The sequence below is a fragment of the Oncorhynchus clarkii genome, unplaced genomic scaffold, assembly GCF_045791955.1.
Source record: "Oncorhynchus clarkii lewisi isolate Uvic-CL-2024 unplaced genomic scaffold, UVic_Ocla_1.0 unplaced_contig_7947_pilon_pilon, whole genome shotgun sequence".
Lineage (NCBI taxonomy): Eukaryota > Metazoa > Chordata > Actinopteri > Salmoniformes > Salmonidae > Oncorhynchus > Oncorhynchus clarkii.
In genome coordinates this window covers 1,200-21,018 of record NW_027258939.1, presented here as the reverse complement: position 1 = coordinate 21,018, position 19,819 = coordinate 1,200, and the positions used below count along the sequence as shown (strand labels likewise).

General features: G+C 42.0%; 2 protein-coding genes across 2 annotated transcripts; one reads left to right on the top strand and one right to left on the bottom strand.

Moving 5' to 3' along the window:
• Nucleotides 1-3,301: 3,301 nt before the first annotated feature.
• Nucleotides 3,302-7,704, top strand: LOC139399211 (golgin subfamily A member 6-like protein 26). Its single transcript, XM_071144724.1, has 4 exons — nt 3,302-3,439; nt 4,404-6,414; nt 6,963-7,063; nt 7,472-7,704. The coding sequence occupies exons 1-2, from the start codon at nt 3,302-3,304 to the stop codon at nt 6,357-6,359; spliced, it is 2,094 nt and encodes a 697-aa protein (XP_071000825.1). The 3' UTR covers nt 6,360-6,414; nt 6,963-7,063; nt 7,472-7,704.
• A 2,911-nt stretch (nt 7,705-10,615) lies between these two features.
• LOC139399212 (low choriolytic enzyme-like) lies at nt 10,616-18,047 on the bottom strand. The gene is made up of 11 exons (XM_071144725.1): nt 17,052-18,047; nt 16,843-16,908; nt 16,641-16,694; nt 16,424-16,492; nt 16,256-16,305; nt 13,052-13,133; nt 12,836-12,950; nt 12,494-12,666; nt 11,151-11,232; nt 10,767-10,888; nt 10,616-10,655 (listed from the first exon to the last, which is right to left on the bottom strand). The coding sequence occupies exons 1-11, from the start codon at nt 17,143-17,145 to the stop codon at nt 10,651-10,653; spliced, it is 912 nt and encodes a 303-aa protein (XP_071000826.1). The 5' UTR covers nt 17,146-18,047; the 3' UTR covers nt 10,616-10,650.
• Nucleotides 18,048-19,819: the final 1,772 nt, after the last annotated feature.

Below are 19,819 nucleotides of genomic sequence, written 5' to 3'. Positions count from 1 at the left end.
TGTCATACAGCCACAGTTGTAGAGCGGTCAGACTTTCTGGATGTTTAGTTCAATCCTGTGTGTTCTCTGGCCCATCTCTGATATCTTGTTGTGGATCTTGGCTATGATGGTGGGCTCCCCATTGACAGAAAATAAATATCTGCTGTGGGAAACCGTGTAGACAGTGTTAGTGTTCATGTATAGTGCAGTATAGACAGTGGTAATGTGCATCCATAGTATAGAGCAGTGAATAGTACTGTCCATAATGTAGCATAGAGCCCATGTCGTAAGTCCAAGGTGTTCCCAGAGTGGTATACCAAGAAGCAAGCTAGATCTACCCAGGGTCTTTTAAATCTAGCCAGCTTCAGTTAGCTTCACATCCCAGCTCAGGCTTCATCCGTACTACGATGGTGGATTTTGCTCGTCCACCTTCCGTAAAAGGCTGTCACATGCTTCCCAGTCAAAACACTTTAAGCTTATACATTTTGTGAAGTTTTTGTTCATTTTGGTGTTCGGTAGGTTATTTTCAACTGTTTGCGTGCACCAGTTTTTTTGTTGAGGCAAGTGGAAGTTTAGTAGTCAAAGTCTACACCCCTTCATCAGTGATTGGTTTACAGTAGGGGTGGGAACTATGGACGGGATTCTTCAATGAAGTGTTTGCTATCATTCACTTGAGAATTACTGCACTAAACTGATGTGTAATTGCACGACTAAGACCTCCTCTGCAAAAACGAAAATAATTCAATACAGATGTCTTGATGTATCTATTTTGAGGAAGTGTTTCTGGCTATATTGTTACTACGGTGGCTCAAGAGAGACAAACAGTAATATTGCCTCTTTCTTCTAGTTTTTCAAGCGAAGGTCTTTAGGGAGTGTGAGCACAGAAGTTTGCATCGCCTAGCCCAGTTCTGCTTGGAGCAAACGGAACCTATATATGTTTTTACTCTAGAAAAGTTCTTGTAAATTTCATCAGGCTATGGTGTAAAATAGTCCAAATTAGAGCCATCTTATGGGCAAAAGTGACATATTTTATTACCTATTGTTAACTTATTTTGAGGTGCTTATCAATGCACAAGCCCCCTTTTCCCCCACTCCTATCGATCTGATTTCATTGGTCCTTAACTCGCAAATCAGACAATTCATTCAGGATATATGAGAAAGCTCAGAGTTAGCCTACCCCAGAGAAGGTTAGTTTTAGCGGATGTGTTGCCTTGGAAATGTACACTGAACAAAAATATACACAGAACATGTAAAGTGTTTGTCCCATGTTTCATGAGATGAAATAAAACATCTCAAAAATGTTTCATATGCAAAAAAAGCGTATTTTCTCATTTTGTGAACAAATTTGTCTACATCGCTGTTAGTGAGCATTTCTCCTTTGCCAAGGTAATCCATCCACCTGACAGGTGTGGCATATCAAGAAGCTGATTAAATAGCATGGTCATTACACAGGGGCACATTGTACTGGGGACAATAAAAAGCCCCTAAAATGCGCAGTTGTGTCACAATACAATGCCACAGATGCCTCAAGTTTTGAGGGAGTGTGCAATTGGCATAATGACTGCAGCAATGTCCACCAGAGCTGTTGCTAGATAATTGAATCTTAATTTTTCAACCATAAGGTGCCTCGAACATCCTTTTAGAGAATTTGTAGCCACGCTGGGAGGGAGGCTGACAAGTATTTGCATATAATAATGCCTTTTTGTGGGGACAAACTCATTCTGATTGGCTGGGCCTGGCTGCAAGTGGGTGAGCCCTCCAAGGCCCACCCAATGGATGCACCCCTGTACAGTCATGTGAAATCCATAGATTAGGGACTAATTAATTAATTTCAATTCACCAATATATGGACTGTAACTCAATAAATTCTTTGAAGATGCGTTTATATTGGCCTTCCGAGTGGTGCAGTGGTCTAAAGCCCTGGGAGTCCCATAGGGCGACGCACAATTGTAGAAATTCTGTAATGTTGCAATTATACATTAATGCAGGAGGAAATACAATGATTTCACTAGTGCATATGTGTAAAAGTGGTCTGCACACAGCATATTATCCCCAGAGATGCCAAACTCAGGCAAAATGTCCACAGTGATGTCATAATGAGTGGGAGAAAAAAACACCTGCATCAGAGACAGTGCAAAGGTTTTCATACTCTGCCACATCCTGAAGAGTTACAATGTAGGGAATAGGGTCCCATCAGAGGACAGCCACTCATGATGCATCATGAACAGTAGCTGTGAAGTGATACACATTGCTACAGTGTGGTTTTTACTATGTTTATGAGCTTACTAGTACTAAATATACTGTATTTCAAACATAGAAGTGGATTAATTGGTTAATAGGCCTATGTGGCTCTGGTGATTTGTTGTCTGTCATGGTGGGTGTGGCTTCCCATGGCACCACATTACATCACAATTGTGATGTCATAAATGATTGTATTCTGGTATGATGACAGCCTAAATGGCTTGCCATAGCGTTACTGTCATATTACAGCAACACTTACAAGTTCAATTCAGGGTCAAAATCATTGCTATATTTTGGATGGTTATTTTGGTGGTAAGTAGTTGTGACCACTTGTGATTTAGTGTGAAAAGGCCTACTTTGTGGCACAATTTAATTTAGATGATTTGAATAATATAATAATATTTTTAAGCCATATTGTATTTTTTTCAGGATTACTGTAATTGAAGGAACTATGGGAAAGTTCTCCTTTCCAAGGCTCATCATAAGAATGGTTAGAATATATTTTCTCTCACCACCCTCATAGTCAAAACTCCAGTGATTTAAAATCATCACTTTGACATATAGGCCTATGAGCTTTTCTAAGATTGAAAATAACAAGCTTGTATCATGATAACCTCATTTCCGACTGCATGTTTGTCATCATTTTCATTTCTAGCCATGGGCAAATCGGACTGCACAGGATGATTTCTGCACAGGAACTACTGAACTCCACAGGCCCAGAACACACCAGCCTCACAACTCCTCACAACTCCCCAGCCTTAATGTAAGTCCCATCTGCAGGCTAAATCTACGACCCACTAAAGTGGTCCAGACTAATCATGTATGGCCAATCAGTGTAAACTTTGTACAAACTACGGCTTGATCTAGTGTCAACATTATACCTTATTGATATTCTATATCAATGAAATACAATGGAAGACACATAATAATCCAATGAGTAAAATAAAATATACCATGTTCTATTCTCAATATCCCTACTGCCCCAAAGGTGTGTAGGCAGGACAAGGAGAACACCGATTCAATCCAGAAGAAGAGGAAAAAGAAGAGGCTAAATGAGAAGGGAACCCAGGTTGAACTAGGCATGCGGGAGGATATCCATGACCTTGACCTCGCCCATTGGAGATTGGCTAGAGAGACATGGAGAACTGAGCGAGGAAACATGAGGGAGATTAAGGCGCTGTATGGAGAAATATTTAGGCTGCACCAACTCTTGGAGGAGGTAACAAGAGCCGTTTTCTTTAATCAGACTTTCATATAAGTAGATATACTGTAGTTGCTTTAGATGTTACCAATCCTGATACACAGAAATGAGATCTAAATAGATAGAATAGTGAAATAAGAAGGCAAGAAAAAGAACTGCACACTGGAAGTATTCTGAGGAAGGTCTGCATTCTGCACTGGTAGTATTCTGAGGAAGGTCTGCATTCTGCACTGGTAGTATTCTGAGGAAGGTCTGCATTCTGCACTGGTAGTATTCTGAGAAAGGTCTGCATTCTGCACTGGTAGTATTCCTAGGAAGGTCTGAATTCTGCACTGGTAGTATTATTAAGAAGGTCTGCATTCTGCACTGGTAGTATTCTGAGGAAGGTCTGCATTCTGCACTGGTAGTATTATTAAGAAGGTCTGCATTCTGCACTGGTAGTATTCTGAGGAAGGTCTGCATTCTGCACTGGAAGTATTCTGAGGAAGGTCTGCATTCTGCACTGGAAGTATTCTGAGGAAGGTCTGCATTCTGCACTGGTAGTATTATTAAGAAGGTCTGCATTCTGCACTGGTAGTATTATGAGGAAGGTCTGCATTCTGCACTGGTAGTATTCTGAGGAAGGTATGCATTCTGCACTGATAGTATTCTGAGGAAGGCCTGTGTTCTGCACTGGTAGTATTCTGAGGAAGGTATGCATTCTGCACTGATAGTATTCTGAGGAAGGCCTGTGTTCTGCACTGGTAGTATTCTTGGGAAGGTCTGCATTCTTAGAATAAAGTTGTAAAGGAATGGAAGAATTTCTGAATTGGAATGATTCCAAAAGTGTGGACCTTCCCATTTTCCTAATAGGCTAATATACAGTAATAAAACATGTTTTCTCTATGATATTTATTACCCATACACATGTAATTGTTTTAAGATAGTAATAACAATAACCATCAAGCTATTAAGTAATAAAAGTGTGTCTGTCATCATACAGATTGGGGTGGATAAAGGGGTGATCAAGCAGCGCTCCACCTCCTCCATTATTTGTCCCGTCTCCCCGACACTGCCAGCTTTCCCCTGGTACAACCACCACAGGTACCTCGCCAACAGCCAATCGGAGCCTGACCAGCATGCTGTCGGCACCCAGAAGGACCCACCTAAGAAACACTCAATCTTTCCCCCTCTGGACACACAGAGCTGCACCTCCCCTGATAAATGGCCTCATTCTCCGTCCAAGACGTCACACCCACACGCTTCACACCGATTTGCTGTCCCATCCCACCTCCTGGCTCCCGGCCATCCTGCCCGGATGAGACAGACCCATCCGCAGGTCCACCCCAGGTCCCCATTGACTGGCCAGGCAAAGGTCAAGGATGAGGTTAAGAGGCCAGAGACTGCATCGTCTGAGGAATTGTCTGAGGAAGTTCAACGGAGAGGAGCAGAAATTGCAAGCATGTATAAAGCACAGCTGAAAGAGAGGATGGCCCAAAAGAGAAAGGAAGAGATTCTGAAGAAAATGGCAAACAGCGATGACAAGAACGATGACAGTGAGGCCTCCTGCTCCTCTGCAGTAAAACGATCTAATATCCCTGCCACAGCCCCCGAGCGCCCGGACAGCCCAGAGGCCACGCCAGTGGCCGCCCGAGAGGACACTCAGGGGGACACCCAGCAGGACCTGGCAGAGGTTGTGAATGTGCTCAAGAGGCAATCATCTGATCTATACCTGCCTGACGATGTTTGTGAGGAGTCACTCACATGGAAATCCATTTACGAGGAGCTGTGCCCGCTCGCTCACAGAGTGAACACAGAAGCTGACTACATCAAGGCGCTTCGCGTCATCACTGAGAATGCTGTGACTCCCTCGTGCTCGTCTGAGGATGATGTGTCTCAGAGTGTGAGTGAGGACACAAGTCAGGAGGGGAGTAGTGAAAGTGAGGAGAGCATGAGTGGACAACAGCAGAGATGTCTACACAGGGATCCTTATGGTAAGAGGGACAGGAAGGAGATTGATAGTGGTAAAAGGGAAGGGAGATTTGCAACCGCCAATGCAATGTCTATGATGGCGAGCCGAGGGATAGAAGAACTTAATGCCATGAGCTACGCAGACAGGATCAAATATTTCAAGTATGAGGCTAAGAGAAATGAAGAGATGATGAAGATTGAAAGGAGGAAGGAAAAAGCCAGGAACGAAGAGCTCAAAAAGTGGGAAAAGATACAGAAGAAATTGAATGAGGAGGAAAGGAAAAGGACAGAAAATATGGAAAAAAACAAGTTAGAGGAGCAGAGGAAAAGGGAGAAGGCAGAGATGAAACTAAAGATCGAACATGAGAAAAAGAGACAAGAGCAAGAGAAAAAGAGGGAGAAAAAAGAAAGAAAGCAGCAGGAGATGCAACAGAAGGCCCGTGCAAAAGAAGAGAAAAAGAGGGCAGAGGAAGAGAAAAAGATGGAGAAACAGAGGATGGAGGAGGAGAGGAACAGGGAAAAGGAGAGAATGAAGGTGTTGGAGATGCAGCAAAAGGCACGAGAGAAAGAAGAGAAGAGGAGGAAAGAGGAACAGAAAAGGAGATTGAAGATACAACAGGAACAAGAGAAGGAGGAACAGAAAAGGCAGACAAGGATACGGGACGAGGATAAGAAGAGAGCAGAGCTTCAAAGAATAAAAGATCACGAGGCCAGGTTCAAGATGGAGATGGAGAAACTGTATGAAAGAGAAGAGAGGAATGCACAGATTGAAAGAGAAAAGAGGCGTGCGCTGTGTCAGAAAAAAGGACAGACACAGAGAGCAAAACAGGTGGTGGCATACGAGGTCACAGCGTCTACATCTGACGCCTCTGTGCGGAGGGAAGAGAGGGAGCAGCGTCCAGAGACCGCTCACGCACAGTCTGCAAAGAGGAGAACAAGGAAGAAGCAGAAGAAAGAGGCGGACGAGGCATCGACAACTTTTGAGTAGATGACAAAAGAAAGGGAGCAGACAAAAGAAGAAATGTACAAGTCAATGCTCCTAGGTATGTTGATAGATGTAAATAAACAACAGAGTTTTTTTTAAGAGAAAAAACAAACAAAAAAATGAGAAAATAAGCAAAAGGAGGAACAAATTATAAGGAAGCCAGGCATGAGGGTGAAGAGGAGGAAACATGAGAGAGGAGGAAGAGAGACCAGAGTGGTTTATCAGGAGGGAAGTAGGGGATATAGAATTCAAGTTCTGATGGACAGAATCAGGAAGGACCATGGGATAAAAGGTAAATGAGATTAGCAGTAAAGAAGAGCTGAGTGGATCGAAAGAAAGTTATGGAAAACACAAGGGGGAGGCAAGATAAACAGAGACCCAGAGAAAAGAGGTGAAAACACTTTAGAAGAATAATAGAGAGGAGATTGAACTAGAATTCTGATGGACATATGGCCAAAATAACTATTTAAATAACTAAGGATTAGCAGAAAAGGAGAAGACCAAGAGCACAGGAAAAATAGCCAACAGACGTCAAAAAGAAAATAAGTCTGCCTCTTCTACTTCTCTTCCAAAGTTGCTTTGGTTTCCTTTTGTCCTCTTTCTAAGCCTGTTCAAGTCTGAGATAGCCAAAGAAACAGATCTGTTGAAGCATCAATTGGAAAGGATGGGAGGGTTGGAGGAGGAGCACAGCTGGATGACTTCATTAGGTAAGTGTTTACTATCAAAGCCTGCTCTCTGTAGACAACTGTATTAGTGTTGATAGAAGTGCATTTATGCAACGTCTTTCTACTACACTTCAACACTACAATTCCTGATCTCATGTGATTATTCACTTCAAGTGAGTGGGCTTTCAGATGTTTTTTTCCTGAAACAGATTGTGGCATATGAGGTCTCTTTATCTGTTGAAGCATCAATAGAAAAGGATGAAAGGGAGGGAGGCAGGAAGAGGAAAACACAGAAGAGCAGATGAGGTAAGTGCTTGTGCTTGTGATGAGAGGATAGGGGCTCCACAACTGGGGTTCATGATTGAAATTTCTCAGACAAATTGTATTACTGTGAATCCCATTCGTTCAATGACTGTTTGATTAATTCCTGACGGAATAATTGTTTTACAGGAGCACTCTATGTTCTGCTTCCATGTGGATTGACAGCATTGCTTTCATGAGCTTCTGGAGGACACCATGGAGGAAGAGGGAGAGGGTCTATGATAGGCAGTTTGCCATGGCCCTAAATGGGCCTTTGGATGTTAATTCTTCCTGCTTTATATCATACAACTTTACAATAAAAATGAATTGCAAGCATCAGCCTTTTCTGTTTGAGTGTGATCAGTGCAGTAGTAGTAAGATTGGTGTAAACCCAAGGAATATTCTGGCCTTCTAGGCAGAGTTCCTCTGTCCAGTGTCTGTGTTCTTTTGCCCATCTTAACATTTTTATTGGCCAGTCAGATATTGCTATTTCTTTGCAACTCTGCCTAGAATGCCAGCATCCCGGAGTCACCTCTTCACTGTTGACGTTGAGACTGTTTTTTTCAGGTACTATTTAATGAAGCTGCCAGTTGAGGCATCTATTTCTCAAACTAGACACTCTAATGTATTCTTGCTCAGTTGTGCACCAGGGCCACCCCCTCTTTCTATTCTGGTTATTGCCAGTTTGCACTGTTCTGTGGAGTAGTACGAGATCTTCAGTTTCTTGGCAATTTCTCGCACAGAATAGCCTTAATTTCTCAGAACTAGAATAGGCTGCCGAGTTTTTAGAAAAAAGTTATTTGTTTCTGGCCATTTTGAGCCTGTAATCGAACCCACAAATGCTGATGCTCCAGATACCCAACTAGTCTAAAGGCCAGTTTTATTGCTTCTTTAATCAGAACAGTTTTCAGCTGTGCTAACGTAATTGCAAAAGGGTTTTCTAATGATCAATTAGCCTTTTAAAATGATACATTTGAATTAGCTAACAACGTGCCAGTGGAACACAGGAGTTATGGTTGCTGATAATGGGCCTCTGTACAACTATGTACAGTTGAAGTCGGAAGTTTATATACACTTAGGTTGGAGTCAATAAAACTCGTTTTTCAACCACTCCACAAATTTCTTGTTAACAAACGATAGTTTTGGCAAGTCGGTTAGGACATCTACTGTGTGCATGACACAAGTCATTTTTCCAACAAATGTTTCTAACAGATTATTTCACTTATAATTCACTGTATCACAATTGCAGTGGGTCAGAAGTTGACTTACAGTAAGGTGACTGTGCCTTTAAACATTTTGAAAAATTCCAGAAAAAGATGTCATGGCTTTAGAAGCTTCCGATAGGCTAATTGACATCATTTTAGTCATTTGGAGATGTGGATGTATTTCAAGGCCTACCTTCAAACTCAGTGCCTCTTTGCTTGACGTCATGGGAAAATTAAAAAAAATCAGCCAAGACCTCAGAAAAAAAAATGTGGGCCTCCACAAGTCTGGTTCATCTTTGGGAGCAATTTGCCAACGCCTGAAGGTATCATCTGTACAAACAATAGTACGCAAGTATAAACACCATGGGACCACGCAGCCATCATACGACTCAGGAAGGAGACACATTCTGTGTCCAAGAGATGAGCGTACTTTGGTGCAAAAAGTGCAAATCAATCCCAGAACAGCAGCAAAGAACCTTGTGAAGATGCTGGAGGAAACGTGCACAAAGTATCTATATCCACAGTAAAATGAGTCCTATATCAACATAACCCGAAAGGCCGCTCTACAAGGAAGAAGCCACTGCTCCAAAACCTCCATAAAAAAGTCCAGACTACAGTTTGCAACTGCACATGGGGACAAAGATAGTACTTTTTGGAGAAATGTCCTCAGCTCTTTTGAAATAAAAATATAACCATTTGGCCATAATGACCATTATGTTTGGAGGAAAAAGGGGGAGGCTTGAAAGCCAAAGAACACCATCCCAACCGTGAAGAACAGGGGTTGTAGCATGTTGTGGGGGTACTTTGCTGCAGGACGGACTGGCGAACTTCACAAAATAGATGGCATCATGAGGGGAAAATGTGGATATATTGACGCAACATCAAGAAATGTTAGGAAGTTAAAGCTTGATCGCAACTTCCAACTGGACAATGACCCCAAGCATACGTCCAAAGTTGTGGCAAAATGGCTTAAGGACAACGAAGTCAAGTTATTGGACTGACTTCAAACTTATAGAACATTTGTGGGCAGACCATAAAAAGCCTGTGCGAGCAAGTAAGCCTACAAACCGGACTCTGTTACAACAGTTCTGTCAGGAGGAATGGGCCAAAATTCACCCAACTTATTGTGGGAAGCTTGTGGAAGGCTACCCAAAATGTTTGACCCAACTTAATTTAAAGGCAATGCTACCAAACACTAATTGAGTGTATGTAAACTTCTGACCCACTGGGAATGTGATGAAAGGAATTAAAGCTGAAATCTTGATTATGCTGACATTTCACATTCTTAAAATATAGTGGGGATCCTAAATGACCAAAGACAGGGAATTTTTACTCGGATTAAAAGTCAGAAATTTTTGAAAACGGAGTTGAAATGTATTGGGCTAAGGCGTATGTTAACTTCCGACTTCAACTGTAGATATTCCAAACAGCTACATTAGTTATTTACAACATTGTCTACACTATTTCTGATCAAGTTGATATTTTAATGGACAAAAGGCTTTCAAAATCAAGGACATTTCAAGTGACCCAAAACTTTTGAACAGTAGTGTGTTTATACATCTTTATGTATATTTGTTTAGTATTCGTTGCTAAATGGTGAGCCACATACATGGTTGAGCTCAAGAGTTTACCAAAGTTCTCGTCAAATCCCAGGTTTCGTAGTACACCCTTCCAGAGGGTGACATTCTGATTTTGGTGACTATGATCCCTGCTGTCTAAGTCCTGTTACAGCATCATCATTTTTAAATAATTTGTTGCCTAGCTAGCCAGCCAAGTTTTATACCTTAATCACCATTAATTTAAGTCATCTCTCCTGCTATGCTAGATCTACTTAATCTCTGATCCCACCTTGGGATGCATGATGAGCATAGCTGAGAAGGTCCATTATAGAATGAAATAGAACACCGCAAGAAACATCACTGACTGGATCATTTGATTTATTTCCAAGACAAGTGCAGTGGAATAGGCCTAATTCAAGGCAGCAAGAGCACACAGGACAAATTAAACTACCTTCTGAACACACATACAATCCATCAGAAAGCTTTAAGGGGCTTGTTCAACTTATTCATTGTTGAGAAGTTAAAATCTTCTTCGATGGTGCAATAAGTGATAAACTGTGCATTGTTATTCTGTAACAGGACATGAACATGGTTAGAATACAGTGCGATAATGACTGCATTTACGAAGGCAGCCCAATTCTGATATTTTTCCCGTCTGTCTGTGTGTGCGCATGCCTTTACCACATTGATAGAGTTTGTTAAGGCGTGTTATGTCCAGGGGGCTCAGGTGATTTCTCTGTCCAATCTGGACTCCCCTCTTCTTGGAGCCAATAGTGGGGTTCCGGTTTGATGAGAAGTAGTATCTGCCAGGAGAAACCCAACAATGGGGGATTAGAGGACTTGCTACTTTAACACAAGAACTGCGCCACAATGCCACCCTATTCCCAACATAGTGCACATAGTTTGACCAGAGCCCAGGTTAAAAAAAAAACGCACAGGGAAATGTTACTGGAGCTGGATACCGTACACAGTAAAACTAATATTTACTCATTGCTAGCAGTTTAAAAACAAGGTGAGTAAAATTAGGACTTTAGTGGGAATAAGGAGGAGAGTAGTGTGACTGACGTTCCGTAGTGCATTATGGAGTCGTAGTCATAGGGCAGGTCCTGAGTGTCTCCTTTCTTCACCTTAAAGTTCTCTTGTTTTCCTGGAAGTTAAAAGAGTTACAAGAGGCAGATGTGACTGGTGGACACTGCTGGGTGTGAATGTGATATAGGGGAATGAAAATGGAAATGTATACAAGTTGAGATGGAAAAACCATTAAGTTGAACCTCTAGCAGGAGGAAACTCTACATGATTCAAGGCATGAATATTTCATCTTACCTAATGAAACCCATTGCGGGTGGTAATGTAACAAAACTGCCCTCAAAACGAGCTTACATGTTATCCCAGGATACCCATTACGGGTGGCAACTGTAAAAGGTATATTTTACACCAGGATAGGTGGTAACTGTAGATGACAATGTAGAGTTATTCGCGTCAGGCAAATTTAGCGAACAAGGTTGCTGCAATCATGCCAGAAGAAATTCACAGGAGTTAACGAATTCAGTTCAATTCTACATAATTGGAAATTAGTCTATGAAATACATAGTATTGGTCTCAAACTGAAGAACACTGATGGTTACTGGTGTAAGATTCTCTGGTGTTTACATAACTGGTACTGTGAGATTAGGATATCAGGATTCAAGGTTGCTATGATATTAGGACATCGGGACCTGCTTAGACAAAGCAATTTCAACAGTAGAGGAAAGGGTTGCAATGTATGGGGAAATGAATGGCTGCAGTATTTCCGTTATAATAAGTACATGATAAATGGAACATTAAGGCATAAATGTATGAAAGACTATTCTTATTTTAAACTAATGTTGTTCTGTCCTTGTGGTGCACTGTCTATTCATGTTGTGTAGTGTTTCATGGTGTGTGGAGCCCAGGAAGAGTAGCTGCTGCTTATGTAACAGTACAACTTTAGACCGTCCCCTCGCCCATACCCGGGCGCGAACCAGGGACCCTCTGCACACATCAACAACTGACACCCACGAAGCATCGTTACCCATCGCTCCACAAAAGCCACGGCCCTTGCAGAGCAAGGGGAACCACTACTTCAAGGTCTCAGAGCAAGTGGCGTCACCGATTGAAACGCTATTTAGCGCGCACCACCGCTAACTAAGCTAGCCGTTTCACATCCGTTACACTTAGGCAGTACCTAATAAAATATTAAATGTCAATAGTTAGTTATTCTGTACGGTCTTCACTCCAGACCACAAAAAGCTGAATCAGGTATGTTAGTGTTGGGCTAGTACTAAAGCCTACACACTGCAGCTCTTCAGGGGACAAATTGACCAGCCCTGCCCCTGATCCACATGTAATGCCCGTGAGGTGGTTTAGTATGTTGTGTTGGTGTGAGTAACCTGGGACCACGTTGTCCCACTGTATGGTGACGTATTGGTCACGGTCTGGCCGTGTGTGCTCGTGGTGCAGGCCCAGGGCATGCATCAGCTCATGGCACAGGTTCCCCACGTTACAGGCTCTACCGAAGTACAGAGACTGGGCCCCGCCTTGAAAACCTACATACGACGCACAGCTAGAGTTAAGTGAAGAAAGAGAAAGGTGAGAGAAGGAGGAGGAGAAGAGGGGATATGACAGGAAGAGAGAAAAATAAAGGATTGAACACAGGAAAAAGGAGAGGTTGTGAGTTAACTGTAAACTGCTGGGAAGGAGAGAATGTGTTAATGTGCCCACTTTGGACTCACCCTGTCCCAGAGATGATGTCTATGTAGTTAATCTCATTGGTGTATTCGTGGAAGAGGATACACGTCTGGTCTGAAATCATCTTGAACGCTGCTAGTATAGTTACCTTTCTGTCCACTGTGTGGATCAGAGACAATCTACCATTAGACGGTGCATATCATTCTCACTGTATTAGAAAACATCTAGTGTTCATCTCTCCTACTGTATTCGACACTCACCCAGATAATCGTTGACCTTGTAGGGGATAGAAGTGACGCCATCTTTCTCAGGCCAAAGTGACTTCACAGCTAATCGGTCTTCCTGTAGGACAAAACACCTCATCTTAAATCCAGCTGTCGCGAGACAGCATAGGCCTCCGATTAATTCAATTGTTATTTCTGCGTTTCCCCTATGAATGTTTTTAAATTCTAAAATGGTAAAACTATTTCAGTATTAACTTAAATGACTAAAACCAGACCAAGTATGTAGAAATAAAGGAGCAATATACAGTGTACTTTCCATGACAGACTGACCAGGTGAATGCTATGATCCTTACAGAGGTCACCTGTTCAGTGTATATGAAGAGACCGGTTAAAGGAGGATTGTTAAGCCTTGCGACATGGATCATGTATATATGCCATTCAGAGGGTGAATAGGCAGGACAAAATATTGAAGTACCTTTGATCAGGGTATGGTAGGTACCAGGCTCACCAGCTGAGTGTGTCAAGAACTGCAATGTTGCTGGGTATTTCACACTCAGTTTCCAGTGTGTGTGAAGAATGGTCCAGCACCCAAAGAACATCCAGCCAATGGCAGTCCAGTGGTCGAAAATGGGTGACACGAATTGTGCAGAACAACAGACGGGCTACAGTTATATTCAATTGACCGTCCAGTAAAACATTCGTGCCCAAAGAATGCTCAACTCGTAGAATCTTGACACAAATGGGGTATGGCAGCCGACAACCTTACAGAGTACCACTTCTTTCAGCAAAAAACATGTTGCAGTGGACTAAGGAAACACTGCACACAGGAGATTTGGAAAAACGTCTGGTCTGATGAATCCCGTTTTTTTTGTTGCAATTTCACGCTGATGGGAGGACTAGGGTATGAAGAAAACCACATGCAGCCATCATGATGTTTGTCAACATTGCAGGCTAGAGAGTGGCAGTGGTGGAGTGATGCTGTGGGGTGCCTTTTCATGGCACACGTTGGATAAAAGTTGCACAACGTTTGAATGTCTGAACATTATTGAAAATCAGGTGCATCCCTTCATGGCAGCAGTGTATCCATCTGAATTTATTTTTTCAGCAGGATAATGCCCCAAGCCACAAGGCTAGGATTGTCCAGGAATGGTTCCACAAAAATGACAGTGAATTCAGCTTAGTGCAGTGGCCTGCCCAGTCACCAGATCTCAATCCAATTAAGCATCTGTGGGATGAGATGGAACGAGCTATTTCGGATTAGAGATCCACTACCAGGCAACTGGGCACAATGGTGGGAAGCATTGAGGACATCATGGGGCCAGTATTCCTGTGGAATGCGTGACACCTTGTAGAGTCCATGCCCTGGCGAATTGAGGCTTTTCTGAGGGCAAAGGGGGGTGCAACTCAATATTAAGTGTTCCTAATGTTTTGTAAACTATATCTATTTTAAGATCTTTTAGAAGAAAATTCAAATCAACTAAAACCGTGCCACTACGATTTAAATTGAGATTGTCGTCACTGGCCGACACACAAATATTATTTGCATGACTTACTGTGCAATAGTATTTACATTAATTTTGAATGACTACCTGATCTCTGTAACCCACACATACAGATAATTGTAAGGTCTCAAACAAGCAGTGAGTTTCAAACAGATTTAACTACAACGTCCTGTTGGTTTCAAAAACTTGCATAGATGGGTAAAAAAAAAGCAGACATTGAAGATCCCTTCGAACGTGGTGAAGTTAATTACACTTTGGATGGTGTTTCAATACACCCAGTCCATACAAAATATACAGGTGTCTTTCCTAAGTCAGTTGCCAGAGAAGGAAACCGCTCAGGGATTTCACCATGAACCCAATAGTGACTATAAAACAGTTAGACTTTAATGGCTGTGATAAGAGAACTGAGAATGGAACAACATTTTAGTTACTCTACAATACTAACCTGATTGACAGTGAAAAGGAAGCCTGTACAGAATCAAATTATTCCAAAACATGCATCCTATTTGCATCAAGGCACTAAAGTAATACTGCAGAAAATGTGGCAAAGCAATTATCTTTTGGTCCTGAATACAAAGTGTAATGACAGGCAAATCCAAAAGATTACTGAGTACCACTTCATATTTTCAAGCATTGTGGTGGATGCATCATGTTATGGGTATGCTTGTAATCATAGCGGACTGGGGAGTTTCAGGATAAAAAAAGAAACGTTATGAGCTAAGCACAAGCAAGATCCTAGAGGAAATCCTGGTTTAGTCTGCTTTCTACCAGACACTGGGAGCACAATTCACCTTTCTGCAGGACAATAACCTAAAACACAAGGGAAAATCTGCACTGGAGTTTCTTACCAAGAAGACAGAATGTTCCCGAGTGGCCAAGTTACAGTTTTGACAAATCTACTGCAGGACCTGAACATGGTTGTTTAGTAGTGATCAACAACCAATTTGACAGCTTGAATAATTTTGATTAGATTTTGAGAAGTTACACAATCCAGATGTGGAAAGCTCTTAGACTTACCCAGAGAGCCTCACAGGTGTAACTCACAGGTGTAATCGCTGCCAAAGGTGCTTCTACAAAGTATTGACTCTGGGATGCGACTAGTTGAGATATTTCTGCATTTCATTTTCAATAAACTAGCAAACATTTCTAAAACATTTTCACTGTCATTATGGGTTATTTTGTGTAGACGGGTTAGAATTTGTATTTAATCCATTTTGAATTCAGGCTGTAACAACAAAATGTGAAATAAGTCAAGGGGTACGATGCTTTCAGAAGGCACTGTACCAGCTTCTACACAGACTGAAATTAATGACTGCAAAATCACTAAAGGTTTCTTTACAAGACAGAATGTTAAATAAAATGACATTGAAACTTACTCTACTGGTGGTCCGTGGTGTTGATCCTTCAGATGGTTAAAAATATCCACAGGAAAGTACTGTTAAAACAACTTTTTAGAGTGGCGGTACTGAAGTTGGAATTTCTATCACCTGGCACTTCAGTTATTATGCATGCATTGTATATTTTCCTGTGGATATATAGGCTCAAATTGCAACCATCTGAAGGACAAACACCATGGACAACCGGTAGAGCACGTTCAAATGTAATTCTGTTCAACAATCTGGCTTGAATGATTTTGGAGTCATTAGCTTCAGGCTGTGTATACCAGAAGGTGGTATCAATTGGATTCAGCCTCTAAAAGAGGCAGCAACAGGACAGAAAGCAGGGATAACAGACTCACCGAAATCAGAATGTCTCCCTCCATGATAGCAAGGTCGAACTGTAAGTCCTCTGTAACAGAGAGAGATGGTCTGAAACACTGACATGACATGTACTAGTTACAAGTCACTACCTCCATGCCTCATGGTAGAGGTCCAGGATTGTGCGCTTCATCTAATGAATGCGTTACCTTCTCTGGTTTCAGGCGTTTTAACCCAATCATTTTGTCTGTGGCGTGTCCCCATTGAAGCAGTAGAACCTAAAAGAAATTGTGAGCAAACTTATTTTGTAATATCATTTGTATGTTTATTGATAGACAGGCCATAAACTTGAAGACAACAGATTGAATTGTTTCTTTAGGCCCATCAGCCCAAGAGATTGACTGTAGAATCACAGTAGAGGCCTACCTGTGGCAGTGAAAGTCACATTTGTAGAATTGTTGGGGTTTGTAGAATTGTCCACTGAAATACAGAAAGAAAATATTATAAAGAGGAACAGAACAACAGTTTTGCAGTGGGGCTGGCCTACATTAAATATACATGGAAAACAGGCCTAGCTTTCAGCCTGTCACCTAACAAAATGACTGGTCCCAAATGCAGGCCTGCCTACCTGTGGCAGGGAAAGTAGCATTTGAAGTAGTAGCATTTGTGAAATTGGTGATGGGAACACTGCCCACTGAAATACACAAGGGAAACATAATACATGTTAGATAATAACATGGTGAACCAATTGGCGTCCGCAGTGGGGCCGGCCACGCCTACCTCAAATGGAAAACACTCAAGAACAGGATGTCACATAACCAAAATGACTGGTCCTACCTTGGACAAACCAGATGAGAATCAGAAACCAAACCATGTTGCAACAACAATTGTCCCCCAAGATTTGGAAAAAAAACAACCAAAGAAAAAGCATAAACAATTGTGTGGAATAGCTCTCCTTCCAGTTAAATAGTGGGCAGGGCAGCAATCACAAAAGAACAGGTGCATTCTTCTTCTTCTGCTTCTGTGAGGTTTAAAGACGGTTGGTATCCAATATGTTGCATTATCGCCCTCTACTGAACTATAGTATGAATCCATTACCTTTGTGATACAAAATTGGAAAGGGGAAATGTGAAAAAATAAATATATATATATATTAAATGACCCTTCTAACTAACCCTACACTCGTTAAAACCCATCACCTTATTCCACTACTTTAACCCTATCTTATCCTACCCCAGGCCAACGACCCGAGAGGACGGGACACTACAACTCAACACACCCTGTAACTCTTCTGAAATCTAATCTCATACCCCCAAGTACTTCTCTGCAGCTGCCACCACAACATCTATTTTCTATGACTTACGTATCATCTCTGCGGTACAGCAGATAACAATGGCTATGAATGCTAAGCCAAACTCACTGAAACATATATCACTCATTGGCCTATCCCTCTGTTCTGGCAAAGATCTACTATTCACAGGGATCCTCTCAGAATCCCTCACCCTTGATCCACCCTCCACTTCCTCTGCATACAACATCTTCTTCACTACAATGACCCTGGCCACCTCAACCTGCCTCTCTCGCACCAGACACCTCCACTCAGGGTTACCTTCACCGACTCAATGGCACCCACCATCTTTTCCACCCAACTTGAAACCGACCATGGATCAGACAAAAGGCCTGGTTCCACCTTCTTCAAAAATCTTACTCCCACTGAACCAATCGTATCTTTATCATAGCCATGCCCATCAATGGAAGGCTTGGGCTCCAAGCTCCTCACAATACCTTCTGCCCCTTCCATTTCACCTCCAGAACTCAAACTGGTGTCCGGCCCACTTTGTTTCAACTTGATACCAATCTTCCTCGACATTCCCTCTCCCTTGTCATTGCTATCTTCAACAGATACAAACCCATCCTCTGCCTCCCTCAGTCTTTTCAACCTGCTCTCTCTTTCCCTCCAATCCTCCTCCCTTAAACAATTACCTGACTCCTGAAAATATTCAACTTTTCCAAGTCAAAATCTTTTTTTAGCCTCCTTGAGGGACATACTAAGCCCTGTACTCCCTCCACTTCAAACTCCTGTGTCACCAGAACAGATGCAGGTGGGAGCACTTGTTTTTAAGTCATCAACCTCAACAACAGATTGTGCATTATAGACAGTGTTAATGTGCATCCATAGTATATAGTGAACAGTACTGTGCATAATGTAGCAGGTGCAGGAATGCCCTCATGCAGGGACACCCCGAAATGTGGGCTGCAGTTGCACACTATTGACAGAAAGACACATCAACCGCAGATAAAGCATCTGAGACAGCAGAACAGCGCTCCCCTGTCTTAGTATGTGTAGGCCATGTATCTGATGCCGTCTGTTCAAAAAGAGTATGGCATGTCATACAGCCACAGTTGTAGAGCGGTCAGACTTTCTGGATGTTTAGTTCAATCCTGTGTGTTCTCTGGACCATCTCTGATATCTTGTTGTGGATCTTGGCTATGATGGTGGGCTCCCCATTGACAGAAAATAAATATCTGCTGTGGGAAACCGTGTAGACAGTGTTAGTGTTCATGTATAGTGCAGTATAGACAGTGGTAATGTGCATCCATAGTATAGAGCAGTGAATAGTACTGTCCATAATGTAGCATAGAGCCCATGTCGTAAGTCCAAGGTGTTCCCAGAGTGGTATACCAAGAAGCAAGCTAGATCTACCCAGGGTCTTTTAAATCTAGCCAGCTTCAGTTAGCTTCACATTCCAGCTCAGGCTTCATCCGTACTACGATGGTGGATTTTGCTCGTCCACCTTCCGTAAAAGGCTGTCACATGCTTCCCAGTCAAAACACTTTAAGCTTATACATTTTGTGAAGTTTTTGTTCATTTTGGTGTTCGGTAGGTTATTTTCAACTGTTCGCATGCACCAGTTTTTTTGTTGAGGCAAGTGGAAGTTTAGTAGTCAAAGTCTACACCCCTTCATCAGTGATTGGTTTACAGTAGGGGTGGGAACTATGGACGGGATTCTTCAATGAAGTGTTTGCTATCATTCACTTGAGAATTACTGCACTAAACTGATGTGTAATTGCACGACTAAGACCTCCTCTGCAAAAACGAAAATAATTCAATACAGATGTCTTGATGTATCTATTTTGAGGAAGTGTTTCTGGCTATATTGTTACTACGGTGGCTCAAGAGAGACAAACAGTAATATTGCCTCTTTCTTCTAGTTTTTCAAGCGAAGGTCTTTAGGGAGTGTGAGCACAGAAGTTTGCATCGCCTAGCCCAGTTCTGCTTGGAGCAAACTGAACCTATATATGTGTTTTTACTCTAGAAAAGTTATTGTAAATTTCATCAGGCTATGGTGCAAAATAGTCCAAATTAGAGCCATCTTATGGGCAAAAGTGACATATTTTATTACCTATTGTTAACTTATTTTGAGGTGCTTATCAATGCACAAGCCCCCTTTTCCCCCACTCCTATCGATCTGATTTCATTGGTCCTTAACTCGCAAATCAGACAATTCATTCAGGATATATGAGAAAGCTCAGAGTTAGCCTACCCCAGAGAAGGTTAGTTTTAGAGGATGTGTTGCCTTGGAAATGTACACTGAACAAAAATA

Bases quoted from the DNA above. Each gene is read 5' to 3' on its own strand.
- LOC139399211 (XM_071144724.1), top strand. From the start codon at position 3,302: ATGCGGGAGGATATCCATGACCTTGACCTCGCCCATTGGAGATTGGCT. The intron at 3,440-4,403 runs GTAACAAGAGCC...GTCATCATACAG, and splicing joins TGCACCAACTCTTGGAGGAG to ATTGGGGTGGATAAAGGGGT.
- LOC139399212 (XM_071144725.1), bottom strand. From the start codon at position 17,145: ATGCTTTTTCTTTGGTTGTTTTTTTTCCAAATCTTGGGGGACAATTGT. The intron at 16,493-16,640 runs GTAGGCCTCTAC...AATTTCTTTTAG, and splicing joins TGTGACTTTCACTGCCACAG to GTTCTACTGCTTCAATGGGG. The intron at 12,951-13,051 runs GTGAGTGTCGAA...TGATCCACACAG, and splicing joins CAAGGTCAACGATTATCTGG to TGGACAGAAAGGTAACTATA.